Raw genomic sequence first — 16,913 nt, 5'->3', positions numbered from 1 at the left:
CAAAGTAAAGCCCTGCTTCATCATTCAAGGCCGTCTCACAAAAGTAGTGAAAACGGCTGATCTACAAGCACACAACGCCTCGCGGTGCGAGGCGTTGTGTGCTTGTAGATCGACTGTTTTCACTAGTTTAAATGATTTTCAAAATGATAAACGCAAAACGAACGGTTTTGGACATACAAGATTCTCACCCGACAACAACGATATCCGAACTGTCGCTGGAGTAGCGGGGAACGCCAACCGTCGCCCCCTGCAATGCTGTGGCCCTCGGCTTCTTGGTACCCTAGACATGATTCGGCCCCTTGAGGAAAACTAATTGGGGACCCCCTGGCTGGCGTATAGCTACATAACCCCCCGTTGTGTCATATGTAGTACTTCCTTCATGTTGTCTCTGACCGCGTGGCCACAGAACCCCCCCGGTTGGTTGTGTCATATGTAGTACTCCTTCATCTTGTCTCTGACCGCGTGCCCACAGAACCCCCCCGGTTGGTTGTGTCATATGTAGTACTCCTTCATGTTGTCTGTGACCGCGTGGCTGTGGTGCTGCAGGTGCAGCTCGGCCCGGTAGGCCGTCTCCAGGCTGTGTCGGTGCTCCTCCTTCTCGCTCACGCCGCCGCTGGCGTCGTTCCTCCTCTGGGCGTTGTTCCTCCCCCGCCGCCGCTGCTGGTACAGGAGGCCACAGACTACCGCCAGCACACACAGAGCGGCCAGGACCACCGCTGTCACCACACCTGGGGACATGGTGGGAGCCAGAGGAGACACACACACACACACACACACACACACACACACACACACACACACACACACACACACACACACACACACACACACACACACACACACACACACACACACACACACACACACAATGTAAAGTGGGTTAATGTAAAGACAGGGCGATGTGGTTCATGTACTGTCGACAGAGGAACGTGACTGTGTGCACAGGCAAGGTATTAAAGATACAAGATGGATCTCCATCATAAGCTTATATTGATGTTCTTTTCAGTGTTGACGAAAACGAAATAAAAACGAAATAAAAACTAAGCTGTGGTGACTAAAACTAAGACTAAATATATTGACAATTTCGTCAACAAAATATAAACTAGACTAAAACGTTAGGGAGGGACTAGTGGAGAAGAGAGTCATTTTATGTTTGGTTGATCTCAGGTGTTGCGTGCTGAAAATAGCCGATCTACAAGCTCACAACGCGTCGGACTGCGACGCGTTGTGAGCTTGTAGATCGGCTATTTTCAGCATGTAACCAAGTGTCATTGCGATGCCATCAAGGCCTGCCAAAATACAGGGGTCCCGGACCCCCTGTTGAAGACCCCTGCTTAACACCATTGGCTACAGTCTAAACTGGCATATACAGTACATGTATAAACCATGGCTCAATGTTCATAGACATGCTGTGAGACAGGTCACACACACACACACATAGCAGATCACAGCGGTGCTGTAGGTCACCTGTTATAAATGGCTAATGGCTGCGAGTGTAGTTTCTATACCGCACGTAATGGATCATTATCACTTAATGTGTTTCTATGGAAACTCATTTCCACCACTGAGAACTATGACACCTTTAAGAACATTTTTATATTTGATTTTGGCCAATCTTGTGTGTTAATACAATAACACTTAAAGGACAACTTTAGTTTTTTACAACACAGGTTCATATTTTAGATTGTAATTAAAGAATATAAAAGATGAGTGTTAAAATTATTTCATTTACTTCTTTCTATTGTTTTAGAGATTCTCATTTCAATGGTTGGGGGTGGCTAAGTGGCTAAATGTGCCATTTTACACAGAATAAGCCCATTCCCAAGATACAACACAACCTTTCATGGTTGGATGTGACGTGTGGGGGCTAGAAGTGTTACTGTAAATAGCAATGAAGAAACTGCTGGCTTATTGTGTCTAAAAAGACATATTTAGCCACTTGTACGCATGCCCCCATGTGTACACATGCTCCACATTTTAGCACTGGTAAATGTGATAAAACAATAGAACGAAGCAAATGAAAACATTTTAACACTCACTTTTTCTTTTCTCTAATTACAATCTAAAATATGAACCCTTGTAAAAAAATAAAGTTGTCCTTTAAACTTAAAAATACAACTGGGGTGGTTGTATTTGGTCTCCCTGCTCTTCTATTGACACAATCATGTTCAGGATGATTGATTGATTGATTGATTGATTGATTGATTGATTGATTGATTGATTGATTGATTGAATACTCTAACAGTCTGCAACAGAAAGAGAACAGTTCTTTACAAAAGGATGCTAAAAGGACTAAACCCAAGAAAGTACTTTGGCTTGCTTCCATTGGGGTCCTTCGTATTCAATTCAAGGAAACATTTAATGACAGCCAAATATACTATGAAAAAACATCATATAAATGAGTAGTAATCGAGAAGAATCATAAGATGTACATTTTAAGTGGTTAATGTGAAATATTGAATAACTATAAAGGCTTCATTTCTCGTCACTGTCGGGCAGAAACCTTGTATCTCCAAGTTTCAAATTTGCAAGTGTTTTCGCTAAGTAAAGCCTTGCTTCATCATACGAGGCCGTCGCACAAAACTAGTGAAAACAGCAGATCTACAAGCACACAACTTCTCGCGGTGCGAGGCGTTGTGTGCTTGTAGATCGGCTGTTTTCACTAGTTTAGTTCATTTTTCAAATGATAAATACAAAACGAACGCTTTTGGACATACACGGTTTCCACCCGACGACGACGTTATAATGCTCCCCCGTTCGCCGAGAATGCCCGACTCACAACAAGCTCACGACGAGCGAGCGAGCGTGTAGATCGGTTATTTCCAGCAGGCCGTGCGCGGCCGACACCAAAGTACAAATCCAGGCTTTTTGTATAGAAGCAGAGATGAGATAGACAAAGACTAATAACACACAGCCGGAGCTCTTTAAATGAAAACCAAATTAACAGCAGGACAATGAATTCGCGAGGAAAGATTGTAAGGGGGGAAGAAAAAAAGAAAAACAGACCTCCTATTATGGCGGAATCGTTGTGGGTATCAACGACGTGACGCTCCTTATCGTTGTTTGCCTTTGCAGGCTGATCTGGAGGGGGGGGGGGGGGGGGGAGGAGTGAGACACAAGGCTATTTCATTAACCCTTCAAGACCCATGAGGACCCCATCGTAAAAACACTGTCTTACTAAATCCCAATGGTTTTCCGTCGTTGTCGGGTGGAAGAAACCTTGTATGTCCAAAACCGTTTGTTTTGAATTTATCTTTTTTTTTTTTTTTTTTTTTATGATTTAAACTATAGTGAAAACAGCCGATCTACGAGGTGTTGTGTGCTTGTTGATCGGCGGTTTTTTCGCTACTTTTTTTGTGCGACGGCCGGAAAAAATTTACAAATTTGAAACTTGGAGATTCGAGGTTTTCTGCCCGACAGTGACGATATACATCAGTGGTTCTCAAACCTTTTCATGTCAAGGTTCCCCCCCAATACATTTGAGGTATTTGGCCGGGGACCCCCCATCTCAAAATGCATTGTTCCATGGACCCCCAGAAGCAAAGATTTGGGTCCAAATGTTTGCTTTAAAAATACACATACAGTAGGCCTATTCATGGGTTGCATTTGTAGTCCTACAGCAGCCATGTTGAGGACCAACACAGGTGTTCTGATTGGCATAGAACATTAGTTCTATGCCAATCAAACACATTGAAACACCTTTGTTGGTCCTCAACATGGCCGTTTAGGACTACAAATGCAACCCATGAATATACATATAAGATTTGCACACATTTTCAAGATTCTTCAAAAAATTCCAGATCTACAAGCTCGCACAAAGTGACACACAATGAGCTTGTATATCTGCTATTTCTGTTTAATAGATAAAGTATAAAATAATGTTAAAGTGGTTAAAATCTTTAAAATTACCTTAATGGGATCCCCCCCACATTTCAAAATATTTTGTTATTTTTGTCCCCAGATTTGCTTCTAAAAATATATATAAAGATTTGAACAAATTTTCACGAAAATAGCCAAAAGTATAAAATAATTGGTTAATGTCACCCAGATGCGTTCTGGGTCTTAACCGGTTAACTTTCAGTAATGAGTGAATGAGCCGCGCGCGGCCGGGGCATGTTTGTTGTTTCCTCCTCAATGGGGGCTGTTCGTTCACTGCACACGATAAGCCATTTCATGTTTCTGCCAAAACAATGATAAACAAAACATCCCATTTGCGCTGGAAGGTATTGTTGTTGGGAAGCTATTGTTTGTTTCAACTCGTCCCTGATTTATGGCTGGAATGTAATAATTGTTGCCCAAAGCAGTAGGCGGGACTGCAAAGTACACCCTTTAATGGAGTCAAGAGAGAGTGTCGCAGTGGCTCTTAGCTCTGTTGAGCAGATATAGGCTGCGACGGAAAGAAAAACTAATGGATGAAAGGGGGGATGGAAGTGTCTTTATTTATTCGTTTATTTGTTTGTTTGTTTGTTTGGCTGGCTCAAAGCGCCACTGTTGCTGGCAAACAGTGTTCGGCCAAGACCTGTTGTGGACGGAATACTCGACCCTGGTGCTTGAGTCAAAGTATTTGGATGTGTAACTGGTCAAATATTACCCTAGTGGCAAAAAAAAGAAAAGAAAAAAAAAAAACTTCAGGGAATTAAATATTACTCAGCTACAAGTGCAAGTGCTGGAGGAAACTTGCTTTTTAAAAAGTATTCAAGTACATAATATAAATGATGTCTTCTAGAAATATCAATAATAGTGAAAACAACAGATCTACAAGCTCACAGCACGTCACCGAGTGCCACGCTGCGAGCTTGTAGATTTGCTATATTTGAAAAAGTCTTTGAAGGTTTTTTGAAAAACCCATGTTTCTATGTCAGTGGTGCTCAGACCTTTTCTTTTTGAAGGACCCCCAAAATGATATGTAGTGAGTTGCTAAACCCAACCCTAATCCTAACCCTAACCTCAATAAAACTATGCCTAAACCCAACCCTAACCCTTTGATACAGGGACGTGCTGGGCCCCTGATTCAGCCTGGGAAAAAGAGTTGCATAGGCCCTCATTGCTCGCTATGGAGAGAGATCTCTCTCTATAGCGCTGCTGCTATACTCAAAGATTTGCCATTTCAGATCATTACAAGTGACAAGCCAGTGGGCCAATTACATGAGTTATATTTCGTCGTTGTCGGGTGGAAACCTTGTACGTCCAAAACCGTTTGTTTTGTATTTATCATTTTAAAAATTATTTAAACTAGTGAAAACAGCCGATCTACAAGCACACAACGCCTCGCGGTAACGCCTCGCACCGCGAGGCGTTGTGTGCTTGTAGATCTGCTGTTTTCACTACTTTTGTGTGACAGCCTTGTATGATGAAGCAGGGCTTTGCTTTGCAAAAAAATGTACAAATGTGAAACTTGGAGATACGAGGTTTCTGTCTGACAGTGATGATTTACTTTGTTGGCCGCCCAGCCCCCAAAATGGAACCAAGGCCGACATTTTATTTTTATTTTTTTCTTAATGGCCGGCCTGGACCGGCCGGGAATGAACCGGCCGTTCGGGAGTTGTCCCGCTTTTCCCAATGGCCAGCACGTCCCTGCTTTGATATACTCGGACTGAAACACCAGCAGAAAACTCTCTCCCTGCTCTCCAACGCTGCCTCTCTACCTGAGAAGGTGTGCGGGGTGGTTGAGGCCGCCAGGGCCCCGCAGTTGGACTGGACCAGAGGGCCGCGGGTGCTGACCAATGAGCTGCCTCGGTTCAGCAGCACCGCCTTCAGCGGCGCCGCGTGGTTGAACTGGACCGACGACAGGCAGCCCACGAAACCCCTGGACCCCGCCTCCACCACCTCCTCATCGTAAGGCTCCCTTCCTGTAGGCGGACCCACGAAAGATCAATCGATCATGTGATGTGACGATCAACACACACTAAGGCATTCACCAAATATTCGAATATTCGAATATCAAAGTCACTATTCGACGTTGTTCTCCAAAGTCGAATATTCGCTTGTTTTTTTTATTATTGTTTTCTCTTTAAAAGATATATGGTTTATAAAGCTTCGCTAGATAGGAAGTCATAAGAATGAGTTGTCAATGAGTTGTGAATGAATTTGTTAATGCTCTATACCAGGGGTTCTCGAACCTTTTTAGGCCGTGAGCCCCAAAATAAACATATTTGAACACCCTGACAAGCACTTGGAATTGTAGGTATTACATTTAATGTGACTCGGTTCTGCAGATAAATATTGTGAAAATAGCCGATTTTCAGGCTATAGGCTATTTACACAATGTTCGCCTCTTGCTTACTTAATATTTGACAGTTTGGCCAGTCCTGTCGAATATTCGACTATTTGAATACTTTGAGGTCGAATAATTCGAATACTAAAAATCACTATTCGTGAATGCCCTAACACACACACACACGTGCAAACGTGCGTGAAATAAATATATAAACTATTTTTAAAACCACATCCTTTTAAACCACATGCAAAGGAAATGTGAGTGTTTTTCATGCAAAGGGCGCTGATATGATATCTCCTCGCTAAGCAGACAAAGCGAGCGTAAAAGACAATAATTCATTTCTCAACAATTAGCTTCACGTTTCACCCGATTTTGTTAAATGTCTGCATTAAAAAGATTTTTCTGTGGCAACTGAATAAAGGAAGATAAAAGGAAGGAGTTCTCAGACAGTATGGCCATCACTTCAGAGTGAGTCTTTGCACACACACACACACACACACACACACACACGCACACACACGCACACACACGCACACACACGCACGCAGGCACTTTGAAAAAAATGGCAAAAGAATGGCCGAGATTCCCCGCCTAGGAAATGACTACTGTAAAAGCCCACCCCTCCCGGGAGCTAACATGCTTAGGTTTTTATAACGCCTCGAATCAAGCCAATTTTTCAGGGGGGAAAGAGCTTAAATCGCGTCCGCTTCAGCGTCTCGAGAGGACTTACCCGTGACTTTGCCCAATGTCAAGGATCTGATTAAGATCAACTGTGCATCAGATGACAGGGTATACTTTCTGTGGATGTTCTGGTCGATCTGGTTGAGTGGAAGGTAATCAAATAATAAGCGGGTTACAAGAAATCCAAACCATGGCACCAGCACATTTCAATACATTATAGATTGAGTATTATGTTCTGGCCTGCTTTCGTACAAATAGTATCTCTTGTAGACTAGCTTTTAAGTGCTTCGCTTCCGCTATACTTCCGCGCTAACCCACTGGCTCGGATGCATGGCTGGAGCTCGATAGAGATCAGAGAATCAAGTGTTGGTATTGAGCCGCGGGCCGTGTTGACTCACGGTGCACATGCAGATGTATAAATACGGAAGACCACAGAAATACATCACTATCTTTTCACAAAACACATATAGGGTTAAATCTGCCCCTTCATACCTGCTTTAAGGCCCATTCCCACTGGGCCAGATAACAGATAGAAAAATCTCTTTCTCTCTTTTTGCCACAGATAAAAGTATCTGTGGCAAATATCTGTGGTAGATATCTTTTTTTATCTGTATCTACCATCCACTTTGAATGGAAAAATATCTGGAGAAAGAGATTTTTTTATCTGTTATCTGGCCCAGTGGGAATGGGCCTTTAGTCGTTTTTATTTTCTTTGCTACCCCTGTTGCTAGATTTCGGCTGCCCCTGTCACTAGATTTTGCGGGCCCTCTCATAACTAACATAGAGTAGATATAGTCCTTAGGCTAGTGCGGTTATTTCTTTAGCTTTAAAGTTAGTACTTTTTTTATTGGATTGTGTTTACACAACGTCCTGAGACCAACCAAACCGCTGTTTTGACCTCACAGGCACCCTTACTTGTCAAACGGCTTCTGCTCTGCACCAGAGCAGGGAGAGGAGAGCCTAGAAAGGGAGGGGAGGAGCAGAGGATCTTCTCGTCTGTTTGACAAGTAAGGGTGCCTGTGAGGGCAAAACAGCGGTTAGCTATGGCCAACAAAACTATGGTTTAGTGATGAGTCATCAATTTTCACAGTCTTTTGGGGTCCGCTTTTAGCCCAAGGAATGTTTTTCATGCTAAACAAATGCTTGCAATGGATTCAGAATAATTAAAAACACCTAGTTTGACCCCTCACATCCCACTTTGGGAGTCATTTTTTCCTTTATAGTATACTAAGTGAATGAGACTGAAATTTCATTTAAAAAAAATACACCCCGGCCAAATGTGTTTAATAACCCTCCTAGATGACAAATCCATTGAGAAAAGGACCTTCGCTCTCGTGGTCACGGAACTGACATTTTTGACCGTGGCCCCGGTGTTCACCTGTACGTAAACGTCTCGGCCCTCTCGGTGGATTCGGACGCGGTGGAGTCGCCCGTCCGCCAGGCTGCCGGGGGCGGGGCTGAACACGTCCGGCCTTCTGTCCACGTGGAGCCGGTACCAGATCTGTAGACTCCCTGGACACGCACGCACGCACGCACGCACGCACGCACGCACGCACGCACGCACGCACACACGCACACACACACACACACACACACACACACACACACACACACACACACACACAAACACACACACACACAGGGGTGTCACAAGGGGGGGGGGGGGGGGAAGTGGGGCTGAGTTGCTAGGGCCCAAGGTGGAGGGGCCTCAATTATTTTATACTTTAGCTATTGAAAAATAGCAGATATACAAGCTCACAGCGCGGCACTCGGTGCTTGTAGATCTGCTCTTTTTGAAAAGTCGTGATAATGTGTGCAAATCTTTGAATATATGTATTTTTTAAGCAAACATTTGCGTCTCAAATTGTGTTTCTGGGGGGTCCCTGGAACTAAATATTGAGCACCACTGACATAGAAACATTTTTCAAAAAACCTTCGAAGGATTAGAATTATTCAAAGACTTGCACTTAATGTTCAAGATTTTTTACAAAAATAGCTGATCTACAAGCTCACAGCGCGGCACCGAGTGCCGCGCTGTGAGCTTGTATATCTGCTATTTTGCAATGTACCCAGGGGCCAGAATTTGTTTTTCTCTGCACACACACACACACACACACACACACACACACACACACACACACACACACACACACACACACACACACACACACACACACACACACACACACACAAAAGAAGCCAGACGGCCTTGGGAAAAAAAAGGCGTCTGTTGGAAATCATCAAGAAAGACTCCTTTTGAGTTGGAGAATGACTCGTGTTCCAAGTGCATTGTAGGAATTTGTCACATTGCGTTTGAATAGTGCTATTCAACCGTGGAGACCCATCTCAGAGGGCAACGCTGATCAATATGGAAGCCGCAGACTTTGAATCCAAATGAAAACGGCTTCTTGCCTTACTGAACAAACCCTGATTTCATCTGTGTGTGTGTGTGTGTGTGTGTGTGTGTGTGTGTGTGTGTGTGTGTGTGTGTGTGTGTGTGTGTGTGTGTGTGTGTGTGTGCGTGTGTGTGTGTGTGTGTGTATACCTCACGTATCAATCCATAACAACAACAACAAAACAGTACTGCTATCGACGGCGGTTGCTAAGATAAAGAATTATTACCCGTGGAAAATGTGGCCACTTATTTATAAATAGAGCATTTTATCTGAACTCCGGCGATCGCCCCCATAGAAATATAAATATTTATCATAAAGCTCTTTGCTCCTGTATGTCAATATGCACTCATGTTCCTCCCACACACACACGCACGCACGCCCACGCACGCGCACACATGCACGCATGCACACACACACAATCACCACCAGCCCCGGAGAGAGGCAGAAAGCTTTGCATTATCAAGTGGAGTTGAGTCAATATTACAATTTCAGCTCAGTTGGTGCAAAGGGTCTGGTGCTGTGTTTGAGCGCGGCCTGAGAGGGTCTCCACAGATGAAGATTACATGGTGGATGAAGTCTCCCGCGGACCCTTCAATATTTACTGAGTCTAGACTGGTCCGTGCGCCGATATATAAACACAAAGGAGCACACAGGGGGGGGCGTCACACCAAAGTCTGGGCCCTGGGTACAAGGATTCACTGCGGGCCCCCCCATGAATGTTAACTATTGAAAAACAGCAGATATACAAGCTCACAGCGCGGCACCGAGTGCCGCGCTGCGAGCTTGTAGATCTGCTATTTTTGAAAAATCGTGAAAATGTGTGCCAAGAAACCTATGTTTCCATGTCAGTGATGCTCAAACGTTTTCATGTGAAGGACGCCCACATCTCAAAATATTTCGTTCCAGGGACCCCCCCAGAAACAACATTTTTGTTACAAATGTTCACTAAAAAAATACATAATATTCAAAGATTTGCGCACATTTTCACGACTTTTCAAAAATAGCAGATCTACAAGCTCGCAGCGCGGCACTCGGTGCCGCGCTGTGAGCTTGTATATCTGCTATTTTTCAATAGTTAAAGTTACTATAGGGCCCCTCCACCTTGGGCCCTGGTAACTCAGTCCCACTTTCCTACCCCTTGTGACGCCCCTGGGAGGAGGGCAGGAGGGCAGCGACACGGGGCAACAGAGGCGCTTCACTCTGGCATGGAGCGTTCAAGGTGGCAAACATCGCCGTCGAGCAGAAACCTCTTATGTCCATATTTATAATATGCCCTACAAAATGTATCAACCAGGTTTTGAGCTTGTAGATCTGATCCTTTTTTTTGTACTTTAAATATATATATATATTTGAATCCTTAAAAGTAACAGTTTTGGACATACAAGGTTCCCCCCTAGGGGTCCGCGGAGCCCACTTAGAGAACCAGAGGTTGGGTACCGTATTGTTCAAAGTTTATCGAAAAAGTATCAAACCGTGACACCAAAATATTGAACTGAGCCGAACCGTGAATTTTGTAAACCGTTGCACCCTTAATACATGCATACATACGGTCAAGCTGTGACGGTTCTCATAGTAAACATGCTCCCTACTGTCGCAATAATACATTACCAGGACTATAATTATGTTCATTTGACTCCATATTATGTACAGCGAGTGCATTTGAAAAGCATTAGATGAACTTTCTTACCACTAGGCCTACCGTACATCACTATACCTGAGGAATCTGTTGACAGATCAGTCTTTGCCTTACACACAGTTCTTTATTTATTCTTTCATTGGCTGAAGGAATGGCATGCGAGTGGATTAAAAGTACATCCTTTTTCTTTTGGAGACGGGGATCGGAGGCATTTAAGAATTTTGATCACGGCCCCAGGCGACAGTTGGTGCTTCTCATCTCTTGTTTAATAATGAACAATAGGACCTTCATCAAGGCAGCAGCACTGGCAAAGACACAGTAGGTAAACACAGATGTTACCAATGCCACTAATTAAAACCATTTAGGCCTAGAATTATTGAATGCTTTAACTATTGAAAAATAGCAGATATACAAGCTCGCAGCGCGGCAGATCTGCTATTTTTGAAAAAGCTGTGAAAATGTGTTCAAATCTTTGAAGATGTGTATTTTTAAAGCGAACGTTTGTAACTCAAATTTTGGGTGGTCCCTGGGACTAAATATTTTGAGATGGGGGTCCGTGGCCAAATACATATCATTTTGGGGGTCCTTCACATGAAAAGGTTTGAGAACCACTGACACAGTATTCTCTCAAGAACAGACTAACTGAGCTCCAGTTAAGTGAAAAGGACCTTTTCTTTGACGATGGCTGGCCAGATTGCTGACATAGAAACACAGGTTTTTCAAAAAACCTTAGAAGGATTCAAAAGACACTTATAGAATCGTGTCAAAATTCTAATTTTCACGATTTTTCAAAAATAGCAGATCTACAAGCTCGCAGCGCGGCACTCGGTGCCGCGCTGTGAGCTTGTATATCTGCTATTTTTCAATAGTTAAAGCATAAAATAATGATACACAATAATGTGTACCTGTTCTGAATGGATTAAAAGCTCTGTTCCATTTTAGCACCGCACAGCCTTTCCAGTGAGCCAACAAGCACACAATAAGCACAACCCTGACTATGATTGACCCGAATGGAACGCAATTAGTAGCATTGGTACCACCTGTTTACTGTACTGTATTGTATGCCAGGCCCATTAGCGGGCCCATTAGCGCGGGCAGAGATGTCCCTCTCGTCACCTTTGTGAGACATCAATTATACTAAAAATTTAGAGTTTGCTTTCTTCTTTTGAAAATTAAGCATAAATGGTATGGTAACTACGGTGTCACAGGGACATGGATTGACAGTTATTTATTGAAAATGAAATGGGAGTCACCTCTTTTGCTAAATATGCGGAAAAGTTGCGAGAGATGCGGAAACTAGCGAAATTATGTGAAAAGTTATGTGAAATATTCCGGTTTATTTGTTTATTTGTTTGTTAAATCATGAATGTAACTAATCTGCACCACTCTCAATAATTAAGCAATAATCAGCTACTTTTTCCTATTAACTCATTTTGTGCTCCAGACATGAACGGGTTAAAATGTCCAGCGTGCCTCTCGCAGGCTCCATCTGCGGCCATTCTCGATTACGTAAACATTTCCTGTTTGACGTCATGACGTCATTCACCGGAAGCGATCGTCATCCCATGCGGTTGCTGTAATGGCCGATCGTTGCCTTTCAGCTTGTGTTTTTTTTAGCGAGAATCTAATGCCATCCTTGGCTTCAAAAGTGTTTTTTGGAGAAAATGGACATTAAAGATGAGATCGACCGTCGGCCTCCATGTTAAGGGATTACTATTTTGTGCACGTGGATCCGCGATGATGATGAATCGGCGAGTCCAATCGTGCCAGGACTTTCCAACGGACCGTAGGGTAAGATTGCCAGCGTTACTCTATATACAGTATTTTACGCGAGTATACTTGGGTTCAGCACTCCGAGTACTCAAGTATTTTTCACGAGTATTCTCGGGATCGGCTGCAAATGGGTTAATTAATTCATGTTAGTGGATGTTTAGGATTTGATGTAATGTGAATGGTGCAATTTGATTGTCCAGTTTCCACGTAACCACTTTTATATTGTTGCTGAATCCTCGTATATATTTTTACCTATACCTCACTTTTTAATTACACACTTTTGATAAGTCGTTTTTATTTTGTTCTTTTAGTCATTCTTTCATCCCTGGATATTTGTGACTGCAAGCGTTTGGACTGCAGCTGAAACACATCAGGAAGCAACAACGTTTCAAAGATCTCTTCTCTACGTGCCTGGGCTGCTTTGCTCAAGCTAGCTAATACTATACTGTATGTCGTTTTCCTACAACATTGATTTGCTGCATTGGCAAAAAAATCTCTGTGCAGAAAGTCATTCTTCTGGTACCTTGGTCCGTTTTTCCCTTTCTTGTCTCTTTTTTAACCTTTAACAACTGACAGCTTCTACACGGCCTTATTGCAAAGGCCAGTTGCAGAGCCCTGGGAGCCGGGGACTATACAGTCTAGTGATGTTGGTTATTGAACAACTGAACTCTGGGGAGAGGACTGTAGCTTTGCTGTCTGGCAGAAACCTCGTATCTCCATTTTCAAACTTTTTGTTCTTTTTTCGTAAATTAGCGCGTTACTTCATACTACTACAGCGTCACACAAAAGCATCAAAATAAGCGGATCCACAAGCCTTTGAGCTTGTACATCTGCTACTTCTGCTACTTTTGAATTTGAATCCTGATAGGCAACAGTTTTGGACATATGAGGTTTCCAACCTGCAGTGTCGATATTCTGTTCAAGCAATGTGGCTGAAAAAACCCCCCCTCAAATCAATGATTGACCGATTGTCTACAGTTTAACCTAAAGGTTACTGTTTGGCAGCTGTCATTCCACTTCAGAGCACAGTGTCAACGTTCTGACAGCTAGCGTAATACATCAAAGCAATGTGTATAGCTGTCCAAATACCAGTGTGTGGGAGCTTTTTTTTTGGACATTTTATTCACAGAGGATAGGTACAGGTGAAATAGGGGGGGGGAACGCTGTTTTCATCCAATTGCCTGTGTGTGTGTGTGTGTGTGTGTGTGTGTGTGTGTGCGTGTGTGTGTGTGTGTGTGTGTGTGTGTGTGTGTGTGTGTGTGTGTGTGTGTGCGTGTGTGCGCGCGTGCGCGCGTGCGCGCGTGTGTGTGCGTGCATGTGCGTGTGTGCCAGTGTTGTTTTTGACCGCACATTTTGATTTAGTCTTTTGAATAAAATGTCATTTAGCTTTAGTCATAATTTAGTCACCTGAAAGGTTTTGGTTTTAGTCTAATTTTAGTCTACTAAATATCATATGTTTTTAGGCGACTATATCTACAGTTGATTTATTCAACTGAAATGTATTTTGGCAGGCCTTGATGGCATCATAATAATGCTGAAAATAGCAGATCTACAAGCTTGAGCTTGTAGATCGGCTATTTTCAGCAGGCAACACTTGAGAGCAACCAAACATAAAATGACTCTCTTCTCCACTAGTCCCTCCCTAACGTTTTTGTCAAGTTTTTATTTTGTTGACAAAATTGTCAATATATTTAGTCTTAGTTTTAGTCACCACAGCTTAGTTTTTATTTAGTCTTCGTCAGTGAAAAAAAACGTAGTCGACAAACATTTTTCGTCATAGTTTTAGTCGACGCTAAACAACAGTGGTGTGTGCTCGGCGTACCGTTCCGCGCCAGGATGACAGCGATGTACTGCTGGCTGAAGGTGCTGACAGTCAGCAGCATGGAGGGACACTGGGAGGTGAGGAAGCTGAAGGCCATGTTCTCTCTGGCTCTGCTGCTCTCCCTGAAGGCCATGTTCTCTCTGGCTCTGCTGCTCTCCCTGATGGACACACTGGAGGAGGAGGAGGCCGGAGAGCTTCTGTTCTGCATGACCGAGAAGGGCTCCTGGAAGGTGTAGGTCACCGAGGACTCTCTGTCGAAGGACACCGACACCTCTGTGTGCACAGAGAGGCAAGGCAGGCAGGCAGGGAGAGAGAGAGAGAGAGAGAGAGAGACAGACAGACAGAGTAAATGGAATGGTAAATGGACTTCCTTTATATAGCGCTTTTCTCCAAAGGCTTCACAACATATTTCACATTCACCACACACAGACATTCACACACCGATGGCGGAGGAAACCTAGCCTAGCATAGCTGAATGGTTAGGGAGCCCGCCTGGGGAACCAGAGCCCCTGGTTGTCCCTGGTTCAATTCCAGGCCAGGGTAGCAATGTCGATGTGTGTCCCTGAGCAAGACTCTTAACCCCTAATTGCGTGTGGCTCCTTGTTGGCAGCGAATCAGCTGGGTTGGGCTGAAAATACTGAATTTCCCCCTCGGGATGAAATAGGTAACTATTTTATAAATTTGAAATTACACAATTTTTTTTTATATCAATAAATTGATGTATTGAAAGGCAGACTTTTCCAGTCTACAAATCAAAATCGGCTGGCGGGTTTGGTCGATCATGGACATCCCAAACGTAACATCCGGACTTGCGAGGTGCATCATTGCTCTAGCCTGGGTGCCCTCCTGCTCGCTCCGTTCCGTGATTTGTTTAGTCTCTCCTTATCACAGTCTGGAAATGAATCAGTCGACTCGTATTTCTGAATGTCAGTTGTGACGAGGCGACGTCGTTATCTGATTGGATGTTGTTCCAACGAATCAGAGTAGGGTTAGGGTAGCTACGTCACCAGCCAGCCAGCCAATACACACTGGTGTATTTGTCCCGCCCCGCACCACAGACCAATCGGAAGCCGCGGTCTATGTCCCGCCTCCCCTTGCAGATAGGAGGCTTTCCAGACTGTGATGCGGAGAGACGAAACAAACCACGGAACGGAGCGAGCAGGATGGCACCCAGGATGACATTGCTCCAATCTGCATAGACATTGTTCAGGGCCACGTGTGGGTAACAAGTGACAGCTACTTCAGGACCACGGACAGCAGCTACAGTGACAGCTACTTCAGGACCATGGACAGCAGCTACAGTGACAGCTACTTCAGGACCATGGACAGCAGCTACAGCGACAGCTACTTCAGGACCATGGACAGCAGCTACAGCGACAGCTACTTCAGGACCATGGACAGCAGCTACAGTGACAGCTACTTCAGGACCATGGACAGCAGCTACAGTGACAGCTACTTCAGGACCATGGACAGCAGCTACAGTGACAGCTACTTCAGGACCACGGACAGCAGCGGCAGACATCTCTGTGCTATGTTCAGCATAGACATAGAAAGGTAGACGCCTCCTTCGGCTCAGGGGCATATGCAACAGGGGAGTGGGGGACCAAGGGAGTCCGTGTGCATAGCTTCCAGGTGCGTCACACTTATGGACGTTGGTAGGCCAATCAGAGGCAGATGGGGGCGGGTCTTTTCATACGCAGCCTGTAAGAACAGCTGAGCTGCGCAGCCGCGCAACATCAGGAAATGGATGGATTGATAAGTCACTGGAGAAGATGTGTTGTGATTGGCCAGTAGTCACTTTGACTGGCAGCGATTCCTTGGTTTTTTCCAGGAAGTCCGGACTACGCTTTTTGCACAACGCTCCAATGAACTGCAGAGGCGAATGAGGCATCTAGCTTTTTATATATGTGATGTTCAGGCTCTCTCTCTCTCTCTCTCTCCAATTTACAATTTAGACATTTAGCAGACGCTCTTAACCCAGAGCGACTTAAAATAGGCAAGGACGGCACAAGGTAATCTCTCACACACACACACACACACACACACACACACACACACACACACACACACACACACACACACACACACACACACACACACACACACACACACAGACACACACTAGGGGGCCACATGTGCCCCCCAGGAGCCATGCCATGGTCCCCCAGGGGCCACAGGCACACCGTTGCTTCAATCCGCTCCAAACCTGAACCAGGCCTTAAAATCTAGTTTTAAATAGCGTGGAAAAAATATATATATATAAAAATAGAAGATCTACAAGCTCACAAATATCACATTATTTGAAGTAGGGCTTACATGGTTCATGCATAATGTAATTGTTTCTTTCCTAGAAACGCAGCTCAAAAGTTCACAATGTGTCTGGAATTA

The 16,913-nt window shown here is 44.2% G+C and overlaps 1 protein-coding gene across 1 annotated transcript in view; it reads right to left on the bottom strand.

The window, feature by feature from the left end:
* Positions 1 to 492: 492 nt before the first annotated feature.
* LOC308307677 (contactin-associated protein-like 5) overlaps positions 493 to 16,913 on the bottom strand; it is a gene marked incomplete at both ends in the record, with an annotated part of 201,373 nt that continues 184,952 nt past the window's right edge. Inside the window, 5 exons of the mRNA XM_080752943.1 lie at positions 493 to 716; positions 5,646 to 5,849; positions 6,948 to 7,035; positions 8,277 to 8,410; positions 14,526 to 14,798. Of these exons, the coding sequence (XP_080609069.1) occupies positions 493 to 716; positions 5,646 to 5,849; positions 6,948 to 7,035; positions 8,277 to 8,410; positions 14,526 to 14,798 (923 nt within the window). The remainder of the gene's footprint in view (positions 717 to 5,645; positions 5,850 to 6,947; positions 7,036 to 8,276; positions 8,411 to 14,525; positions 14,799 to 16,913) is intronic.

The sequence above is a fragment of the Nannobrachium achirus genome, assembly GCF_963921795.1.
Source record: "Nannobrachium achirus genome assembly, chromosome: 22".
Taxonomy (NCBI): domain Eukaryota; kingdom Metazoa; phylum Chordata; class Actinopteri; order Myctophiformes; family Myctophidae; genus Nannobrachium; species Nannobrachium achirus.
This window is presented reverse-complemented; position numbering and strand designations above follow the sequence as displayed.